Raw genomic sequence first — 23,618 nt, forward strand, 5'->3', positions numbered from 1 at the left:
GCATAAGTTTTTCATTTCTCAAAATATGTAACATGCACAAATTTTATGAAGCAACCAGATTGTGTTTACAAAATAAGTGATCCAAGTTAAACATTAAAATCATTTTTCAAAAATTCCAGAAATTATGCAGTTACATTAAAGTTTTTCAAAATTTACTTTCATCAAAAGAGCAATGAAAACAATAACAATAACAACAAAATCATTTGGGAATTTTTCAGCACTTATTTTTTCTGTTAGCTTTATCTCCTGCTGAGTAAAATTTTAACTCTGTTGTTACAAATTATAATGTTCATTTTATATAAATATTTTTTCCAACAATCAATAGCTTATAAGCATTTTCTCCCAGCATTTATGAAATTAGCACTACTAACTAACAAGTTTTGAGATTTCACAAAGGATCCAAGGATCTAAGTCATAAATTTCTTCAAAATCAGAGTGCTTAGAGTAATACAGTTAAAAATTAGCTTGAAAGTATTTTGTTTGTGCATTTGTTTTTTAATCAGGGATCTTCACTATAATTATTATGTATTGCCTTTCAGGAATTTAAGTGGTGGATTACTTTTGTTATGGTGATGTTTATATCTTTCTAATTCTCTTATTTCATACAAGACAATCCCTGGGATTTGAAATAATTCTTTCCACATTTGAATTGATACTTATTAAATCAGCATTCTGAGGTAAAACTATCCATTTTTGATGAAGTTAGCAAATTTTTCTGAAGAAAAATTCTGGTAAGGAATTTCAACTACAAGTAATACTAAATTCAAGCTCATCTACTGGTTCGCTTAGAAATACGATATAATCTAACAAGTTATAGTATGGTCAAAATTAAAACATGCTGTGGCCTTAGTTCAGGGTCAAATTTGTTTTTATTATTATTCCTGTTAGTAACTCTATCTGCCTGACTTGAATTCTTATTTCTTCTTCTTTTTTTTTTTTTTTTTTTTTTAGTTTTCGGTAGACACAACATCTTTATTTATTTATTTATTTATTTATTTATTTTTTGTGGTGCTGAGGATCAAACCCAGCGCCCCGTACATACCAGGTGAGCGCGCTACCACTTAAGCCACATCCCCAGACCAATTCTTACTTCTTCTTCAAATAACTTTCCTGATAGTCATAAAGAATCTATCAGAAGCATCACAGCCTCTCAGTAATGAGGTCACAAACGTTACCTCCTCTATCTGTGGGAGATTGAGGAAGTTAGTACTCCTGCTGAGGGAACAATATCATCCTTTTAGTTTAAATGAACTACCTTATGTCATGTTCAGTTTCTGGATCAATAACTATGTTCATCAGGAAAAGGCTTTGTGAGATGCAGTTTAATCATGTATTCCTGAAACAGTTTTTAGGCATGGGGATCATTGAGTGTGGGCAGATATTTTTTATTTACTCTGGATTTGGACTTTCTGCATGCTAAGACATATTGTACACATGAAATGCAATGATCAAAATAGACAAGGTCCTGGCTGGGATTGTAGCTCAGTGATTGAGTGTTGCCTCTTATGCATCCACCTATAACTAAAAAAAAAAAAAAAGAAAAAACATAAACAAGATAGATAAGGTCCATGTCTTTAAAGAGCTTATATTTCAATACAAAAGACATAAAAATAATTTATATTCAACATACAATGTGCAATATGATCGGATATTTACCATTTACCAAGAATGTTCAATATACATGTGTGCAAGTGACATAAAAAATGTGAAAACAGGATGGGGTTGTGGCTCAGTAGTAGAGCACTTCATTTGTGACGCACTGGGTTTTATCCTCAGAAACATAGATTCCCTTGAGTAGATGAATGGATAAAGAAAATGTGGTATATGTACACAATGGAATATTACCCAAAAATAAAAGACAACAAAATCATGGCATTTGCAGGTAAATGGATGGAGTTAGAGAATATAATGCTAGGTGAAGTTAGCCAATCCCCCAAAAAACAAATACTGAAGGTTTTCTCTGATATAAGAAGACTGATTCATAGTGGGGTTGGGAGGGGGAGCATGGAAGGATTAGATGAACTCTACAAAGGCAAAGGGGTGGAAGGAAAAGGAGGGGGCATGGGGGTAAAAATGATGATGGAAGGAAATGGATATCATGACCCCAAGTACACGTATAAAGACACAAATGGTGTGAAGATACTTTATATACAACCAGAGATATGAAAAAGTGTGCTTGTTATGTGTAATATGATTTATAATGCATTCTGCTATCATGTATAACAAATTAGAATGAAAAAAATTAAAAATTTAAAAAGTTTTTTTTTACTTGCTTTTCTCACCTATTTGATATTATAGGAGAAGAGAAACGACAAACAAGAATATGGACCCTCATTTTAGTGAAAGTTAGATGAGATTTTGCTACTAAATACATAATTTAAAAAGCTCAGTTTTCAAAGTTTGAGAATTTCGGAATGATCGTTGAGAGGCTATCCATCTGAACTGGAGATGTAAACAGTGACAACTAAATGTCTGGACAAAGGGTTCACCACATTAGGGACCCTATCAGGGCAGGTCAGAGCTAGGGTCTGTGCTTGGTTGAGCTGGGAATGTGCTTGCTCCTATGTCCTACACTCCCACCCCCAGCCATGGCTCTACTATCAGGAATACCACAGAATACCCCTTCCTAGTATTTCCTGCCTCTCTGCTACTTACTTACAAGGGTGAGGCTACATTTACAATCATCTCCAGATAAAGGACCATCAATGTCATTCCCATTGCCCCTACATTCTTATTTCTCAAGATCACCACAGGATGTTCCTGTGTTAGTCCACTTTTAACCACTGTCACAAACTACCTGAGAAAATTAACTCAAAGTATGAAAGATTTATTTGGCTCACAATTTCAAAGGTAGCACTCCATGGTCAGCAAATAAATAAATAAAGGTATTATGTTCATCTACACCTAAAAAATATATGTATTTTTTAAAAATGTGGAAATGTAAAATAAATGTGTAATTTTTGGGGGGTGGGGACCAGAAGTGTGCAGATAAGAGTAAATTGTCACATTAATTAACAATATTAATTCATATGGAAATATTGAGAACCACTAAAAATCAAGTTGATTTTGCAAAAGAGAAACTCTAGGTGTGGCAAAGGCAAAGTATTCTCTGAATTAGAAGTATTTTCATTAAAGCTCTGTCTCATAAGTAAGACAAATCTTGGTTCATGGTTTAACAGATAGAAAATTAAAGAGAATATATAATGTATTTGAATAATAAAAAGCTAGTTTAGGCACTTCAAGTAAATAGGAAGAGAGATTGTAATGGATAAATAGAAGGAATAAAATGGTTAAAATACATAAAGGAAGGACAAGGAAATAAAAAGTATATTTTATTCATTTTTAATTTATTTTTAATAATCGTTTGTAATAGGGGGACACTGTATTATTTATTCTAACATGAACACAATAGTGGAATATATTTGGTCAATTAAATTCTCCAGTACTTCCCCTTTCTGACTCCTCCTCCTCCAGTTAATGTCCTTCTTCTATAGTACTGGTCTCCACTTTACTTATGAGATGCCCCCATTTCTTTCCTATTTCTGTTTGACTTCTACATATGAGAAAAAACATATGACCCTTGACTTTCTAAGTTTGAATTATTTTGCTTAAAATAATGCTCTCAAGTTCCATTCATTTTCCTACAAATGACATGTTTTATTATTCTTTATGGTTGAAAAACTCCATTGTGTATATATGCACATTATATTTATCCTAGTCTTGTAGTGGTTACACCAATGTACAACATCACTAACAGTGCCTGTTTCTTTTCCCCGCATCCTCACCAGCATTTATTCTTCATGGTTGCCATTTTATCAGGAGTGAGATGAAATCTTAGTGCAGTTTTGTTTTGCATTTTCTTGATTGCTAAATATGTTAATTTTTTTCTTATATTTCTTGATCATTTGTATTTTTTTTTAAATTTCAAGTTCTTCATACTAGTTCTGGCCTATCTCTCCCCAGGTTTGTTTTTCTCCCGGTCTTGTCACCTAGAAAATTTGTAAATCTTAAAGTTTATCATAATCCCACTCACTTACAATAATAATCATGTGCATTGTTATTTAGCTCACCAAAATATAGATTAAGCAATGAGAGACATGTTGTTTTGAAAAACCTATAATTCCCCTCCAACCTGTTTCTAGCTCTTTTCTCTGTCTCAGCTGCCTAAAACCTATCACCTCACACTGATAATTGAAATTCACCCCAATACTTTGGTCCAGATGCCAACAAAAGTTGGAAAATCATAATTGTTGTATATAGATTATACTCATATCTGTGGTTAGCACAGCCTGGGTAAACCTCATGGCTTTTTGTTGCTCTAAAACATTTCTGTGGGATGGGAATCCAGGTTAGATGTCTTCCCAGTTCTGATCAAATTGCCATTAATAATAAACACATTTTAAACTCATTTTTCCTTTTCTCTTTTTGTCTCTGATGCAGATGAGTGACTGGATTTAGGTATTTGTGATGCCAGCAGTCTAGCAGCAAAATGGTTTAATAAATATTGGTTGGAGAAATAATTGTCACTGAAGAAAACAGAAAAATCAGTCCCCTATTTTTTATTTTAATTAAGTATGAACCCCCTGTGCACTATTAAAGCAAAAAAAAAACTATTTTAATTTTAGAAAAAAAAAATTTCCTTTTTACTTTTAGGTTTTGACATTTGTCCAAAACAACATTTCTATAAAATCAAATTTATCTGATGGTTAACATTCATTAATTTGGAGAAAATTCAAAGTTTTATAATGTCCTGTCAAACATAAATGGCAAAACATGGTATTCTTTTCCATTTATAAAACATTCATGCAGGCATTTTACTATAGTTATTTTTTTTCCTATACAGAATATGTGCTTTCGATTAGATTTATTTTCAGATATATTATGTTTTTGTGTCATTTGAATGCTATCCCATTTTTTATTACATTTTCCAGTGGGCCATTGTTTAGATAGGGGGAAACTAGTGAATTCTTTGATAGATTGTATCTCTATATGTAGTTTTTTTTCTTATAATGATCTTAATCTTCTTTCAATTTCTTAACCTTTTTTGCCTTTATCTAATCTTATGGCAATAGTCATGGTTTTTACAAGACAATCTTAAAGTTCCTTCAGGTGTGCTAAGTACTTAGACAAAATGTTTCCTGATCATAGGTCCCTGACTTTCCTCTTCTTAGAGCATTTACTTTTGAAAATGTTATTTTTGTGGACTATTTCTCTGCTCTTTTGGGATGTAAAAGACTTTAAAAGCCTTTGCCTGATTTACAATCCAGGAATATATTTTTTTCACATAGACTTAAAGCCATCATTTAAAATGTAATCATGTAGTAAGCAGAGACCCTATCTCCCTGTCTCCCAAAGGATAGGAGCCTAACTTCCATACATAGCAATTAGCAAACACAGATGACCTAATCACTTTGACTAGTTTCCCTGTAGTATGCTAACAGGAAAGAATTTTTATGGGCAGAAGGATATTTCTAAGGCTTGTTCCTGAAAGCCTCTATCTGACTGGGAATTGGAAGCAACCTTTCCAAGATTATACCTCCTTAATGAGTCTGAAGCTGGAATCCAAGTGTGATTTGTCAGACTTCAGCACCCCACTGTGGACTGTGGGCTCTTTATTGAGAAAATGTCTTCTTGAAGTTCTGTTTATTTGTAATCCCTACTTGCCGTTTTCTGATGTCTCTCTTCAGATGAATTTGACAAAATAATGCATCCATTATATTAACAATAAACATATTGTTAATACCCTGAGGGATGTTCAAATAGGTCTACATTTTTTTTTTTTTTTGCACACAGAACGCCTCAAAGATTGTTTTTCTTTTCTTTTTCCTTTTTTTTAATTTGTTTTTTTTAGTTATCCATGATGGTAGAGTCAATTTTGACCTATTTATACAAATATGGAGTGTACCTTATTCTAATTAGGATCCCAGTAATGTGGACTTACTTGATGTAAAGATTCACTGTGGTGTATTCATATAGCTGCATAGTAAATTTATGTCAAAATTTCACTGTTCAAGACTGATTTGAAGAAGATGGTATACTGGTTTAGAATCTGTTCCAGGTTTGTACCTTGGTACAAATCCCAAAGAACTCTTAAAGACAATCTGGCATTGTTGTCTATGCCCACCAAGAAATAGGAGGAGCATATCTGAGATCTTCTGGACCTAGAAAAACAAGATGTCCTCAAAAGTAAATACCTCCTACAGGTAGACGCCATGTTGAGTGGGTCACACAATTACAGTTTGGGACATCAAAACTTTTGCCTTCTGGAATGATTTTCAAGTTCTTTTAAATCAAATTATCATCAAACCATCTAAATCTTTCATATTGCCCTGTTTTCTAAGGCCATGGTATTCTGGTTTTATAGTCATTACCTTATAGAACCAGTCTTGGCTTACTTAGGATGACCAACTTCCACTTCTGGTGGTATACTTGGTTCTGTCCTGTAGCTCCCAGATCATTTTGCATATAGTTGACTTCCCCCTGGCATAGTCTCAGCTCAACTTACCCACGTTGAATCCTCTTTCCTCATTTGTAATATAATCACATTTATCTTATATGATGTTAAATGCTGTTAATTACTCTCATATTTTAAAGGATCTTGTTGAAGTCAAAACTCAACATATAATTGATTAATGAGAAATCTCTATATATTGTTCTAGCATACTCAATGTAATGGATATTAACAAAAGGATAAGAAATGTTTTTTGTACACAAAGAAAGTATCTATATCTTGAATGCATTTCTAAGATCACCATATTAAATTTTATATGATTAGAAATACTAGTGAATTTGGTGTCAACATACCTTATATACAAACAGAGACATGAAAAATGGTGGTATATATGTGTATTAAGAATTGTAATGCAAAAAAAAAAAGAGTACATGTAGAATGGCATAATTTTGGCATGGACATGCTTTATATACAGAGTTACAAAAAATTTGTGCTGTAAATGGGTAATAATGAGTGTAAGGCATTCCACTATTGTCACGTATGTAAAATAATAATAATAATAATAATAATAATAATAATAATAATAATAATAATAATAGTGTTCATCCAGGCCTCACAGTGACTTGGGACGCTAAAGTAGGAGGATCAAAAAATCAAATCCAGCCTCAGTAATTTAGTGAGGCTCTAGGCAATTTAGCAGGACACTGTCTCAAATTTTTTAAATTAAATTTTCTATTTATTCGAATGTATTGTACACTATGGCAGAATGCAATTCATTCATATTATACATATAGAGCACAGTTTTTCAAGTCACTGATTGTACACAAGTACTTTTACACCATTTATGTCTTCATACATATACTTAGGGTAATGATGCCTAACTCATTCCACCATAATTCCTACTCCCTTCCTCCCTCCATTCCCCTTCCTCCCCTTTGTCCTATGTAAAGTTCCTCCATTCCTCCCATGCTTCCCCATGCATCTCCATAAAAAGTCAGCTTTCTCATATCAGGAAAAATATTTGATCTTTGTTTTTCTGCGATTGGCTATCTTCACTTAGCATTATATTTTCCAACTCCATCCATTTACCTGCAAATGCCATGATTGTATTCTCTTTTAATGCTGAGTAATGTTCCATTGTGTATATATACCAGTTTCCCAATCCATTCATCTACTGAAGGGCATGTGGGTTGGTTCCACAAGTTAGCTATTGTGAATGGTGCTGCTATAAACTCTGATATGACTGTATCCCTGTATAGTTTTCTGTTTTTTAAGTCCTTTGAGTATAAAGTGAGGAGTGGGATTTCTGGGTCAAATGGTGGTACCACTCCAAGTTTTCCAAGGAATCTTCATGTTGCTTTCTATATTGGCTGCACCAATTTGCAGTTCCATCAGCAATGTATGAGTGATGAGTGTGTCTTTTTCTTACTTCCTCACCAACACTTATTATTGTGTGTATTCTTGATAGCTGCCCTTCTGACCAGAGTAAGATGAAATCTTAGAGTAGTTTTTATTTGTATTTCTCTAATTGCTAGAGATATTGCACATTTTTATATGTATGTTGATTAATTGTATATCTTCTTCTGAGAAATGTCTGTTCAGTTTATTCATCCATTTATTGATTATGTTATTTATTTATTTATTTGGTGTTACGGTTTTTTGAGTGCTTTATATATCCTAGAAATTAGTGCTCTATCTGATGTGAAAGTGGTAAAAATTTGCTCTCATTCTGTAGGCTTTCTATTCACCTCACTGATATATATATATATATATTTTTTTTTCTGAGAAGAAACTTTATAGTTTGAATCCATCCATTTATTGATTCTTGGTTTTAATTCTTGTTCAATAGGAGTCTTACTAAAGAAGTTGGGGCCTAACCTGATATGATGGAGATTTGAGCCTACTTTTTCTTCCATTAGGTGAAAGGACTCTGGTTTAATTCCTAGGTGCTTGATCCACTTGAGTTGTACTTTGGACATGGTGACAGAGAGAGTTTTAGTTTCTTTTGTTACATAGGAATTTCCAGTTTTTCCAGAATCATTTGTTGAAAAGGATATATTTTCTCCAATGTACTTTTTAGGTGCCTTTGTCTAACATAACTGTAGTTATGTGACTTAATCTCTGTGTCCTCTATTCTGTACCATTGGTCTAAAGGTCTATTTTGGTGATAATACCATGCTGTTTTTGCTACTATTGCTCTGTAGTATAGTTTAAGGTCTGGAATAGTAATGCCACCTGCTTTACTCTTCTTGCTAAGGATTGAGTTGGCTATGTTGGTCTCTTATTTTTCCAGATGAATTTCATGATTGTCTTTTCTATTTCTATGAAGAATGTCATTGGGATTGTGATGGGGGATTGCATTGAATCTGTATAGTGCTCTTTGTAGTATGATCATTTTGATAATATTAATTCTGCCTATCCAAGAGCAAGGTAGATCTTTCCATCTTCTTAGGTCTTCTTTGATTTCTTTCTGTTGGTTCTGTAGTTTTCATTGTACAGATCTTTAACCTCTATCATTAAGTTGATTCCCAAGTTGTTTTTTTTTTTTTAGGAAATTGTATATGGGGTAGTTTTCCTCATTTCCCTTTCAGAGGATTTGTCACTGATATACAGAAATGCCTGTGATTTCTGGTGTTGATGTTATATCCAATTAAGTGCTTTTTCTTATACATTAATCAGAAATTATAGAAATTTCAGAACTAGCAGTAGCCAAAATGAAGACTATTTTCCTGACAACAGGATTTTTGTATCTGTAATTATTTTGTATTACTACTTTTTGTTAGAAACTAACAAAAAAATTCTATTTAATACCATATTTTATACAATATGTCTTGAAGAATATTTCCTTTAGTTCCTATATTTCAAGAGTTTTTGAAATCTTACTTCTTTCCATGGAGAAAATGATAAGTACAATTTAAGTTTCTTGATTTAAGATTAGCCTCCCTTTTCAACAGTGAATAACAACTGTTGGATTGCTCAGACCATTACTGGTTAAATCTGAAGGTATAGATCTGATGGCTGCCTGTTAATATTTTACTTTAGATATACTGTTCCCAATATCATGTGTTTTCCTTTAAGGTAGTAAATGGATTTTATTCCAAGATCTCTAACTACAACTTCTTCCTGTGGAGCACACTTAGAAGCATTCTGAATTTCCTACTGTTGCCAAAAACATGTTAAATCATTTGACAGGTATTTTAAGGCTTACTAGTTGGCAAGTAGTAAATAATTAATTGTTTGGGCTAATTGCACAGTGCAGATCTCTGAGGAGGTATAGTAATTAGACAGTGTAATGAAAAAAGAAAGTACAGAGAAAAGAGAAAGGATGAAGAAAATAATGGGAATGTTCATAAAATACATACCTATGTGTAAATAAAATAATTACAACATTTTTATTGTAATAAAAAATATAAATGTTATGAATTCTTGGACTAAAAGTATGTGATTTACAGAGTCCTTTTTTGTTATATTTTCCATAGTACTAACTATCAAACCTAAGACTCTCACTTAATAAATGGTCTTACAAGGTGCACCTTCAAATATTAATACTTTAATTATCTTTATTTTCAAAAGGGAAAAATGGAAATCCTGGTGCTGAGGCTGTAGCTCAATGGTGGAGTGCTTGCTTAACACGTGTGAAGCACTGGATTCAATACTCAGCACCACATAAAAAAACCATTAAATAAAATAAAGGTATTGTGTCCATCTACTATCTATCTATATCTATCTATCTATCTATCTATCTATCTATCTATCTATCTATCATCTATCTATCTATCTATCTATATAAAGGTATATAAGCTTAAAATGGTAATTCTCTTAAACTTCTCAAATTCACACACTTTTTAAAAGATTGAATAATATCACCATATCTAAAATGATTCATTTTGATATTTAAGGAGATCATTTCAGAGAAAGTTTTCATTAACTTGTAGTTAACATGTATATCTTATTTTTATTAGCAAGCGACAAAGTAAAACTAGAAGCTTTATATTTTAACATTTCATCAGTTTCATATATCTTTAAGCACAATTTTACTTGCCCTTCAGCAAGACAGATTTATTTCTATTTTATTGAAGAATTCTTGAAGCAACTTTAATAATTATGAAGTTAAAATACTAACTTAAATGGAAAATAATGTAAGATATCTCCAGATCTTATTTGTGATCTCTTTAGCAAATCCATATTATTACATAAATATTGATAGCATGACAAAAACATATTCTAAACACCTCTTTATGTTCTATATACAAGGAAATTTTGAAATATATTTGAGATTAATGAACAACATGAGTGCACCATGATAGTTAAAAACAATTAAGATTAGTTCTTTCAAACTTTAGTTATACATTATGAGAAATATAAAATTGAATAATATTTTTGTGTCTCAGTGCCTTCGACTTAGAATCAGATAATTATTTCAGAGAAAACCTTGAATTAACAATAACCTATACATGTTTGATACAAAACACAATAATATAAATGGTATCCCAAAGAAGAAGAAAAGATGCTTATTCTATTCAGAATTCAGAGGCATGAGATTCAAAGAAGAAATCAGAAAAATAATAAAGGTTCTATTAATCTGGGTTTCTTTTTGGTATGCATGGAGTATGTGCAATTACTCATTTATGTAAATTGGTTAAATAAATTTAAATGAGTGTGAATCAGTTAAATCAGTGCAGATATCAGACCAATTTTAATTTTTTAAGGGGTTAACACATCTGCGATGAAATTGGTCTCTCTTTCTGTGTGTGTGTGTGTGTGTGTGTGTGTGTGCAGACTTTTTTACTGATATTTAATATTTGAACAAAAATATTAAATATTTTCCAAACTCAAAAATAAATTGGGCAAATGACATGAGAGAATGACAGAACTACTAACACCTTATTTTTCATTTTGTATAATTATGCTTTCTTCAATTCTACCTTAAAACAATAAGGTATAATTCACATTTTAAAAATTATTTCTCACTGTTAAAAATCCAGAATAAGGATAGAATTTCTAACTCTTTTGAGAAAATATTAATTAATAATTAATATTTTATAGGAGAAGAAAACATAAAACTGTTTCTTTTAAATGGCTTCATGGGATGTCACATATTGATAGGAAAAATGCTTAATTTTTCAAAATATTGTTTCTGTTTGTTATAAGCTTTCAGAGTTTTATATTCATGCATGGCCTAATTGAAGAACAAATTTATGGTACACACTTAGCACAATAAAAGTAGAGAAAAGCATATAATCATCTCTTGACAATGATGAAATGCCAGTAGGATTTTGTTGGCTCAAAGCCGGAAAGTTTACCTTAATGAAGTTTGCAGGAACTCAGCAACACTAGAGCTACAAAGGCTATTTGATTTAAAGCTGATGTAACACTTACAAACAGATTTATTCTTTCAAAAGACAAGATTACAATAAATTAGTTATAGACTTAATTGGCATTGATTTAAATTGGATTTAAAAAAATAGAATGAAAGGTACTACTGGGCAATGGCAGAATAGTGGGTTTCGTAAGGCACAAATGAGGAAACAGAACAACAGAAGTAAAACTGGTTAACATCAGGTCACTTCAGGTTACTTTCCTGTTTTGTATTTTGTCAGTTTTAAGCAAGGGAACTTCTTTATTATGCTGACTCAGATAGACTGAACTCTCTTATTTTTTGGAAAAATTCGTCTATTTCTGGATTGATCTGTTTTCTCTGGGTTTCATCTTGATGATGTGGCCTTTAGCATGAGTGACTCAATTTTGTTTTCCTCTGCTCTTTTGGGGCCAAGTATAGAAGCTCAGTCAAAATAATAACCTCTCAATTTTTTTTAATACTTGTTTTCAGGAAAATAGTTTTCAGGTTTATACAGGGAAACATAATTTATAAAATAACATATTTTGGTAGGTACTTAACTATTTTGTAAGTGAAAAAGTATAATTTTAAAAAATTGAATAAAAATATGTATTTGTACTTTGAGAATTAAATGGGTGATCTTAAGAATCATGATATATAGACCCTTTGACTTTATGTCACCCTCTTAAGTGATGTGGAAAAAACTGAAAAATTTTAATCCTCCTAGATGTAGTAATATAATTATGTATGTTCTTACCTTTACTACAGTTGAAATATGTATTTTTAAATTTTCCTGCATAAATTATAAATATTCCAAGAACACAGAAACTGCTTCATAGGTTGTTTATATAGGAGGTGTCCCCCTAACAGCTCCTATGTGGATGCAGGAGTCTCCAGTTTCCTTGTATTTTGGCTAACATATCTTATTCATATGTCTTCCCAGTCTTCTGACATGGAAGGGCTGATTAGAGGTGTTAAAGCAGAATACAATTAAGAGCAGGTCTGGCAGTGTTGTATGCCAGTTTTCCTAGTGTTCCACTGACCCAGATCTAGAATCCCTGGTGCAGAACAAGAAAAGCTGGGCAATCTAACAACATGTGTAAGTTTGCAAAACACTATAGATCTCTGACACATTATCCTAATCAACAAAATAGCAAATATTTGCATGACTCTATCACCAAGCTTTGTTACTAGTGTTTTACATATATTGATCCACTAATCTCCACTTAACTTCATGAAATAAATACTACTAAGAATTCTCAACTAGTAGCTAGAGATAGGCAATTCTACTACAATCTACCCACAGACTGAGTTCTTAGCTTTATATTATGAAAACCTATTGCTCTTTCATATCACAGTGGGTTGCATGGGGTCATAGGGAGATCCTTCTCCAAGTGTCATACAGGCTCATTGCCATCTTCTGTCCTGTGCATCTTTAGAATTCTTTTCTTTTTAAACATTTATGGTAAAGAAAAACAAAATTATTCATGAGTTGATTGTATGTACCAGGTCTGAATGTGCTGTGACCACATTTATTAATATTTTACTCATTAGAAGAGACTCATCTGGGCTGATGTGAATGTTTATGAGATGTGAAATATACTTGAATTCTACATCCTGTATACATACACACACACACACACACACACACACACACACACACTCACACACACACACACACACACACACACACACACACAAAGGAGAACAGAGATAATGATAAGTTTTGGCAGTTGTTGCCATGCTCTTATCTTAAGTGGAATATCAAGGAAAATAGAGCTTAAATAACAGCGTGTTCAATTTCACATAGCTGGACGATGACAGAAAAGAACTTGAACCCTTATAATTTAGTTTGATATTCTGTAAAAAGTATGTCTTACAATGCAAAAATGTTTAATAGATATCCCAAATTAATGACTCTAGAGTAGATAAAATAGATAATTTTACTCAGAATGCAGAATTAATATTTTTTTCTTAATATACATTTATTAAATGATTTAATATGAACCATAATTTTACACAGTCATTTAACATAAAGCTCTCTTTGGTTATTCTCTTACTGGCATTTTTATGCCACTTGTAAGTTACTATGTAGGCCTATTTTAGTATTTAATATCTGGAGAGATTTTTTTGTAGATATTCAGTTTCATATCAGTGAAATTTTCTTGCATCAATTTTAATGATTATCTATTCAGTCTTGCATCTGCCTTTCTGGCTTTTTATTTTCACTTTCATCTTTTCAATAACAGATACCCTTTTGGTATAAATAGAAAAAACTCGGAGTTAGTCTTCATTTTTCTCTAATTAATTCAGAAAAATGTTTAAATAGGGAGAAAAAAAGATGGTGAATCATTGAACACTTCCATTTAGTTGGAGGAAACCATTACCATTGTGGAGGAAAAGGAAGAAAACTGAACCTGAAGGAAAGGTAACTTTCACATGGAATAGAAAATATTTTTAAAGCCTCTCATCTGTCTGCAATGAACCGGCTATACTGTTAATGATGTGTGAATCTTTAATTACAGATAAACGTTCATGTTAGTATCTATCCTCAGGGCAAAAATGCAAACACATTACACCACAGGAGAAGCAAAGAAATGAATTTATACTTTAGTGAGCTGTGGAGTCTTATTATTCACTTAATATGATATGACACTTTGACTTTGTACTGGAAGCAAACTGGAAATATGAGTTCCAATTTTTATTAGGGGAAATTGTTTACTCTGAAAATTTATCTGATGATTAGTCATTTTTTTCTTTTATATCTCAAACACTTCCTTTCATTGTTTTCCTTTATATTTTTAATTAGTTTGAAGTAATTATTGAAAATTTAACATTAATTTTGCTTTTAATCTTGAGGGTTAAGTATTCATGGAAACATCTCTTGTTAGGTTTGACATTTTACTGTGGCACTGTGGATTTAGTTATCCATATAGGAACAAATAGAAGCCGACATAATGACTGACCCACATGATAATGAAATGTCTATCCAATGTAGTACCTTTCATTATGTAGCAATGCCAGATTTAATTGAGCATTTAATTCATAGTTTGTCACTTGCTGGTTGCCTGATGATTTATATCCAATCTTCATAGAAAGCCAGAAGGCAGTGTTGATTTTAATGAGACATCAAAACAAACTTGTGACAAGACAGAATATGTCCATTAAATACAATGTGGCAATTGTCACTTTTTATTGTTATTGTTCATGTTCCAAGTAAGAGATGGAAAAAGTAATAATGTTGGTCAATGAAGTTGTGGTTTTATAAATGAAATTACATTCAGTTCTATCATATAATGGAAATTAAATGCTATTTTAAGAGCTACAATTATTAAACACCCAATGTTTTACTTATATTAGAAGGTAAAAACATAGAAGATATAGTAACAATTCTACAATATTGACAATTAGTTGAAGCTTCAGGGAAAAATAGTATTTCCTCTACCTGAGAGTTACTTCACTACAGATCAGGGACTTGCAACTTCAAATCTAAATAATGGTAGTGAGTACCAAGAGAAAAAATCAGTTCTAAGATGTTAAAAGTTAATGTTCAGATAAGAGTGATTGTATCTACTGGTTTTCTTGATTCTCTAGCTACACACATTTACTGCTTCTTCAATGTACTTACCACAAATTAAATCTCTATTCCAGGTGTTTCTCTTTGCCTTTTTTTCTTGAATTGTTAAAAAATGTTACATTCCTTTTCCTTATTTGAATGGTCCCATCATAAACAATTGAATATTTTAATTTGTTATGTCCATATTCTTTCTTTTTTTCAATATTTTTTTGCTTCCAATTTTGATGAATTCTTGTCACTATTATTAGCTCCAACATATACACTTAGCAATATGATTGTCAGTGTCATTGATTTCAGCATAAATATGTAACAAAACACTATTTTTTTTTCTTTCCAACTTCAATTCTGTTAGCTCCTTTGTGGGCAGAATCTTTTGGGTCTATGATATATATCAACAGACTAGGAATTTTCTTCACACAATATTGCTGCTCAATACAAATTAATACAACTCTGCTTAAATCAATAATGTCATTGATTAATAGATGATAAATATAAAACCTACCATATATGCTAATACTTTCATTCTTTTGCATGAAGAAAAACATCATACAAAGCATCAATAGAAGAGTGTATAGAATTTTGTGATAATATAATTAAATCATTAAATTTTAAAATTTTCAAGTAAAGTTGAGCCTATAAGATAATGTGTATCCTTAGACACATTTCAATTTATTTTGTACCTATACCTCATATTTTCTTTATGCTGAGTTGTCATTTTACTTCTTTTTTTATATAAACTCTGAGAAAAAATTATTATTTATTATTTACATAAATAGATATGTTCTTCATGAATTATATAAATTCTGTTAATCATTTCTATTGAAAGATTTCCATACCATTAATTTGTCTTTTTTTTTTTTGCTTTTCTGCTTTTATTTTCCATTTATTATAAATTTTCCAGTTTCCCTTATGGAAAATTAAAATTACTTATATATTTTTTCAAATTGTAATGTATAATTGACTCTATGCTCATTTCTTGAATACATTTTTGGAATGAAAAAATAATATTGTATTTAAATTAATAATTATTCAAAATTCAAATATAGTTTAATTTTCAAAACACAGAAGTTATTGTTTGCTATTCAAATTCTGTTATTTAATTTGTGTGATATTTTGTATTCTTGGTAATTTTTCTTGGTATGATTTCTTCATTAATAATCAGAGAATATGATATGTTCCCCCATCAAAACTTAATTCTTTTTGATGTGAAGATTAGTTTATTAGCACAAACATGATTACATTTTGTATCTTCCAAAATCTATGTATTGTTTGCATGCTTGAGTCTTTGTATGTCTACATATGTCTACATGATTGAGAGCTTTATTGTTAATATTTTCTATTTGTTTATGTAACATAAATTAACATTTAATATAATGGTTACTCAGGAACTTCTGGAGTGTAGATTAACAGATTTCATCACAGAATTGTAAAATTGTTTTCCTTAGATATTTCAGTTCTATATACATGTTTGTAATAGGGATGTTTTATTAATTCTCAGAGTACACCTTTCAGATTGAGTTACATTATACATTCTACATTGATTGCTGCCTGATGTGAATTTTATTTCCAAATTTTCTATTTCATATATTTTAGAATTTTAATATTAACAGCTGTGATTAGAGGCCCCCTTTTCTCAGTGTTGCTCTGTTTTCTTTTTTTTTAACCCTGTTACTTTTTGAAACCTTTAGAAACTGTTCACTATAAATACTCAAAAAACATGTCTATTGAAATTTTAGTCATCTAGACATCTAGAATACCCTTTCCAATAGCATGGATACATTTCAACCATGTGGTTTATATTTTAATTTTTAACTGCATTTTCTACATTAATGAACTCAGTTTTTATATGTTACTTGTATTTTTCTTTTTTTTTCCTTTTTTTTATTGGTTGTTCAAAACCCTACAAAGCTCTTGACACATCATATTTCATGCATTAGCATACATTAGCTTCAAGTGAGTTATGAACTCCCTTTTTTACCCCAAGTACAGATTGCAGAATCACATGGGTTACACATCCACATTTTTACATAATACCATAATAGTAACTGTTGTACTCTGCTACCTTTCCTATCCTCTACTATCCCCCCTCCCCTCCCCTCCCATCTTCTCTCTCTACCCCTTCTACTGTAATTCATTTCTCACCTTGTTTATTTTCCCATTCCACTTACACTTGTATTTTTCTTTGCAATCCTCTCTCTGTGACATTTTATTATCCTCAATTCCTTTCATTTTTAAAGTTAATAATTATTTATTTTATTGTTTTTATATTTACTGCCCATTTTAAATGCAAATTTCCATGCCAAGAATGTCAAAAATTTCCAATATTCTTGATTTGTTTTGTTTTGAAAAGTAATTAAAACTTTTGAATTTCCCCTCAAATTTATTCCAGTCTATTCTATCTTTACTTTTCACTACCATGTATTTCCTGATTTTCCTTCCACAGGAATTTTTAAAAATTTGCTATTGATTTTATTTTTTTTAATGCATGGCAGCAGTGGAATTCACTACAATTCTTATTACACATATAGAGCACAATTTTTCATACCTCTGTATATAAAGTATGTTCATGCCAATTTATGCCTTTATACATGTACTTTGTTTTTTTCTGCATTACAATTCTTAAAACACATATATACCACAATTTTTCATATCTCAGTTTGTATATGAAGTATATTGACACCCAATTCAAATCTTCATACATGTATTATGCATAATGATGTCCATCACTTTCCACCCTCCTTGCTAATCCCCTGCCCCCTCCCTCTCCCTAACACTCCTTTGCCTTATATAGAATTCATCTAATCCTCCCATGCTCCCCCTCCCCACCCCACTATGAGTAAACCTCCTTATATCAGAGAAAACGTTCTGCATTGCTCTTCCTATCACATATTCTTTTTTCATCATTCTTAGAGATACTTATGTCAGCTTTTTATTTGTTTGATTCTATTACATAAAATTACTTCAAGTTGATATTGTATGAAAGTTTTAACAAAAAGGTGATCATTATTATAGTTCAACAAAGTATTATCTATTGCTACATTCCTGTCACCAAACTAAACAATTAGACTATTTTTACAGTTTTTAGTTTAATAAGTATGCTTGTGTGTATATATGTGTATATGTATACACATACACACATATTTAATTGTCAGTGTGTGTGTATATATATGTGTGTTTGTAATTCATTGCAAACCATACTTATCACACTAATCATTTTTGAATTTAAAAAAAAAACTGTTTGTGTATTTTTATTTACGATGTTAAAACTATATTTCCAGATGAAATCCCTGCTACTGTAATACATCCAGATTTTTTAATATTTAATAGTACCATATTCAATAGATAATATCCTAATTAGACATAATATTATTCATTTGTAAGTACATTAAGATGTTTTAATAAGTTATAATATACTTGTATATTCACTAATTATATTCCCCAATATGTGCACTTTCCTCTCCCTATGTTTTGTTTATTCATTGATTTGAATATTCTTCAAATTTTGTGCTAGTTATTTTAAGGGTTAGATTTAACTTTTGTATATCAACAATGAATGTTGATACTACAAATTTTTTAAAATAATTTATGTAAATTGTCTTATTATTTTTTACCTAAATATTCTTCAAAGTGTGAGTTGTACTAAGAAACATTTTTAAGATTGAATTAATTTTAAATATTAGAATATAACTTGCTTGATTTATTGCTACTTTAATTAACATGCTGCTGTGCTTACCTTTACTAGTAGGATATTTTCAGTAAAAGCCATCATTTTTGTCGACCCATTTTTCTGTATTTTTCTTATATGCTTGACAAAATTAGTCATTAATATATGTTCGTTTTGAAAAAAGCTAAAACTTACATTATTTTTCTCTCTTCTGAGTCACTTTTAATGGCAAAACATAAAGCTTGAACATTTGAAACACTTTAACAAATAAAACTGTCAAATGTTGCTTCTTTAGAAGACTCACTTTATGTTCACACTTTAAATTGTTGTATGTAGTAATAATTTATTTTACTGATTTTTATTTTTTAAATATTTTTATTATATTTATTTATTTTTATGTGGTACAGAGAATCAAACCCAGTGCCTTGCATGTGCTAGGTGAGTGCTCTACTGCTGAGTCACAAACCCATCCCCAGATTTTTTATTTTTTTATTTTTATTTTTTGTTACTGGGAATTGAACTCAGGGGTGCTTTATTACTAAGTTACATCCCATGTTCTTTTTATTTTATTTATTAATTTTTAAAAATTTTGATGCAAGTTCTTGCTTAGCTGCTGAGCATATTGTTAAGCTACTAAGGCTGGCTTCAAACTGGTGACCCTCTTGCCTCAGCCTCCAAATTTGCTGGAATTACAGATATGCACCATCATGCCAGGTTTATTTTATTGGTTCTTGATAATTTCTATGCTCTAAACATTTTGTAACTTAAAAGTGTTTCCTTAATGTCTACATATTTGTCTAGACCTGTGGAGCATCTAATTCCTAAATACTTGTTACAAAACTTAATGTCAATGCCTTGTAGTATTTTTTAGTTCTATGACTTCATAGAACTAAAAATTATTACTTCTATGGAGTAGTAAATTCTACTAAGTAAATATTACTAAGTAAAAGTCTGACTTTTTAAGAAAAATAATATTCTCATTTTTAGGTTTTCTGATTCTTAAAACAGTACTACTCCTGGCTATAAATTTTCATAAGTTAATGTCTTTTGAGTAACTTTATATGACAACTCTTGTTGTAGGTACTTAAGACAAGCATGGGATAGAGTGGACAATTGTTATCAATAGATTTATGTTTAATGAAAACAAAACAAGTAAATGGTAAGCATAATTTCATTTAGTGAAGATGATTAAAGAAATAATACATGATTGGCAAACTCATGTTTTAGCAGGTGGAGTGAAAAAGATTCTCCATAAGGTAATTGCTGTGAATAAAAGAGAAGAGGAATCCATGCATAAATCAGAAAAAAAAAATGTGTCGCTAAAAGAAGGAATAAGTGCAAAAGCATTGAGATGAATATGAGGAAGGGAGAACGGAGTGAGGTAAAGTTAGAAGCTTAACAGGAAACCACATCAAACAGATGGCCCTGTCAAAACTGCACACTATTCCAACAAATCGGATACAGATCCATTTCCTGATTTAGGCAACCTAACTTAGATATTCTACCATAAGATCAACATTCAAAATCAGTTTTGGACTTCATCTATATTTGTCCTGTCTGGCACCTTTTTATTATGCTGCCTTATTTTGATAAACATTTCATTCCACTATCATTTCAACAATATTTTTAAGAAGTTTCCCTAAGGCACTTAGCACCCTGAAGCTTTCCCGATAATGCTGGGAGCAGATCAGGCTGTTCTTCCTGGATGTCTCTCAGATTGTCTGAAGGAACTTTCCATAAACATCCAGCACAGAGGGGAGGGGTCCCATGTTCCTCTCTATGTGAGCTGTATATTGTCTAACTTGAGATCTATGCTCATCTTCTAGATCTTTTGAGTAAATCAGGCCATTATTATTCAGATCTCTCCTCTTTTTCTCTCAGATTTCTGTGAGTTCCATACATCCTTTCTGATTTTGTGATATCCACGATACCTAAAACTTATCTAAAATATTTTTGTTTGTTGAGTAGACACATCCAATTTTTGTTTTTATATAAAAAATCTGATGTTTTTATTTTGGACTTTAAAATCTCATGTTCTATTTAATTTGTCTAGCCTTTCTTTTAAGATGTTAAATTTTCTGTCAAGGGTTTATTTTTCTTGTGTCACACTAGTTATTCTATCTTTTCACATTTATTTTTTTCTGCCATAAATGTCCTAATAGGACATTTTATTTTTATTTTTTTTAACATTTCTTCTTTGAAGAAATTATTTTTATTATGCACTTAATATTTGAAATAACTTATAGATTTGTTGTCTCTGTGATTACAACTTCAAAACACTTTTACTTTCTACAAGTTTTGTATGGTACAATATATCACCTTCCAAATTCTGAATCCTTTTCATAAATTGTGGTAGGTAAGGATCAACACTTTGACCAAAATGTTTTGATCTGGTACTGTCTACTTTGGTCTTGTTTTAAATATTTATGGATGGACTCTTAACCTGTGTATGATGTGGTCACTTGTGCAGAAACAAAAGTCCTTTGCAATTAAAAAGACAAACTCACACTCTGTGAATTCTAGTTGAGAAACAGCAGAAAATAACACTGCAATGTAATATCCAAAAGTTCTATATAGAGCAAGGTTATACAATAAGGCAGGCTTTATATCTGCCCAGTTCAACAATGCTCACACCCAGTTTAAAAGATCTAGTTGAAACCTTGTCTGTATATAAGGAGTTACTCCCCTACATGAAAACTATCCACTTCTTTTAAGAAGACAAATCTACCACTATATGGAATGCTTCAAAATTTCTTAAAGAACTTTCTTAAAGATTAAGACCTAAAACCTACCTCTGGTCAATAGAAGTAAGGTTAATGTAGGTATTAATTTTTTACCTCCTTTTCCTTGAGATTCCTGGACTCCTCTCTGGCTCAAGTATAGGAATGGCTGTGTACTAAGTAGTGATGGCACACAGAATAAGATCAAAATACCATACTTTAAATCTTTATAACTTTTTGGTTGTATATGAACACAATATGTATATGAACACAATACCTTTATTTCATTTATTTACTTTGTAATAATTTTTTTAGTTGTACTTGGACATAATGCCTTTATTTATTTATTTTTATGTGGTGCTAAGGATCAAATCCAGAGCCTCACACATGCTAGGCAAGTGCTCTACCATTAAGCTACAGGTCCAGACCCTAAATCATTTTTTTTAAAGACATGGTAGAATATATGTTTAGAAGAGAGGACCAATGAGCCATACCAATGTGACTTCTTGACAGTCCTAACTTTCAGATAACATGGCCACTTTCACTTTCTATGTGGTTATCTTAGCCTTCCTGGTCTTATTTAATCTTCAAATTTGTCAATATTTTTTTCTTCATTTTGAAGAAAAGAAATCCTTTTCTTTTACTTAAGGATACCAAATCGATCATACTTTTTTCTATCCTGAATAACCACTCCTCTCATGTTTTTCTTGTTTCTTTATTCTGAATTCAGTGTTTGTTTTTCTCCTCTTGTTTTATAGATTCATTGCACATTTCAATTCTAATGTTGGACCTATTTTTATAAAAGCTTTGATTAGATTTTCTTTTTATAGCTTTATGTATAATTCATATTTTGTATAACCTCAAATACTCATAGCACTTATTGTCTATAATATTCTTCATTATTTTGAAAAAATATATTGAAATATACATTTGAATGTTTGTTTGCTTTTGCAGTACTGGGATTGACTTTAGAGATGGTGTACCACTTAGCTAGATTCCTGTCCCTTTCTTATTTTTATTTTTATTTTTATATTGAGACAAGCTCTCACTAAGTTGCCCAAGGTGGTCTAGAAGTTGTAACCTTTTGCCTTACCCTCTCAACTAGCTAGGATTACAAGTATGTATCTCCATATTTATCCCCATCGTAGATTTGTTCATTTTCTTTTATTATTGTTATTTGGAATGTCTATATATTCATTTTTTATTATTTCCTTTTTAAAATTTATGTTAGTGTCATATATACCTACTTCTCTTATTTCCTCCAAATCATGTGAACGCTATCTTGTTATGTTTGTTTGTGAACGTGTATTTCTAGGCAAGATGATACTAATTCTGAGTATAGTTTGGTGGTTCAGCTACCTTAGAGAGCTAGTACACTAAAAGGTAAAATATTGGTGCTTCTGTACAAAGCCCTCCCTCAAAACCAATCTATTAATTAATTCAATAAGTAGCTATTAAATGGTTCCTTGTTTTACGTACTCTTATGTGTTGAAGAAGAACACTGAGACCAAACAAACAAAAACATGAATTCTACTTAGAAGATATAAAAATGATACAAAAATGACATCAAATATATTAAATCTTAGTGATAAGTGATGTTAAGAAAATTAAGCAGAAGGAATATATGTTTGTAGCAGATGGCACTTTTCAAAGAAATCCACAAGTATATCACCCATCCTACATGCTATTTTAAAAAGTGATGCCTCTTCCTGACATTAAAAAGGTGGTATCTGGGCCACATTGGTTTGAATTTTGGTGCACTGAAGACAATTCTAACCCAAAGGATGCAGTTTGCAATGACAATATGTGGTTCTACAGGTGAGTCATAAAGATTTCACTTGGTCCACTGGTACACTAGATTCTGGTGC

General features: G+C 31.1%; 1 protein-coding gene across 1 annotated transcript in view; it reads left to right on the plus strand.

Moving 5' to 3' along the window:
- Positions 1-2,004: 2,004 nt before the first annotated feature.
- The window catches only part of LOC143387614 (cadherin-12-like), a 229,923-nt gene continuing 208,309 nt past the window's right edge, over positions 2,005-23,618 (plus strand). Inside the window, 1 exon segment of the mRNA XM_077108122.1 lies at positions 2,005-2,131. Coding sequence (XP_076964237.1) covers positions 2,005-2,131 — 127 coding nt within the window.

Source organism: Callospermophilus lateralis, unplaced genomic scaffold (assembly GCF_048772815.1).
Source record: "Callospermophilus lateralis isolate mCalLat2 unplaced genomic scaffold, mCalLat2.hap1 Scaffold_146, whole genome shotgun sequence".
Lineage (NCBI taxonomy): Eukaryota > Metazoa > Chordata > Mammalia > Rodentia > Sciuridae > Callospermophilus > Callospermophilus lateralis.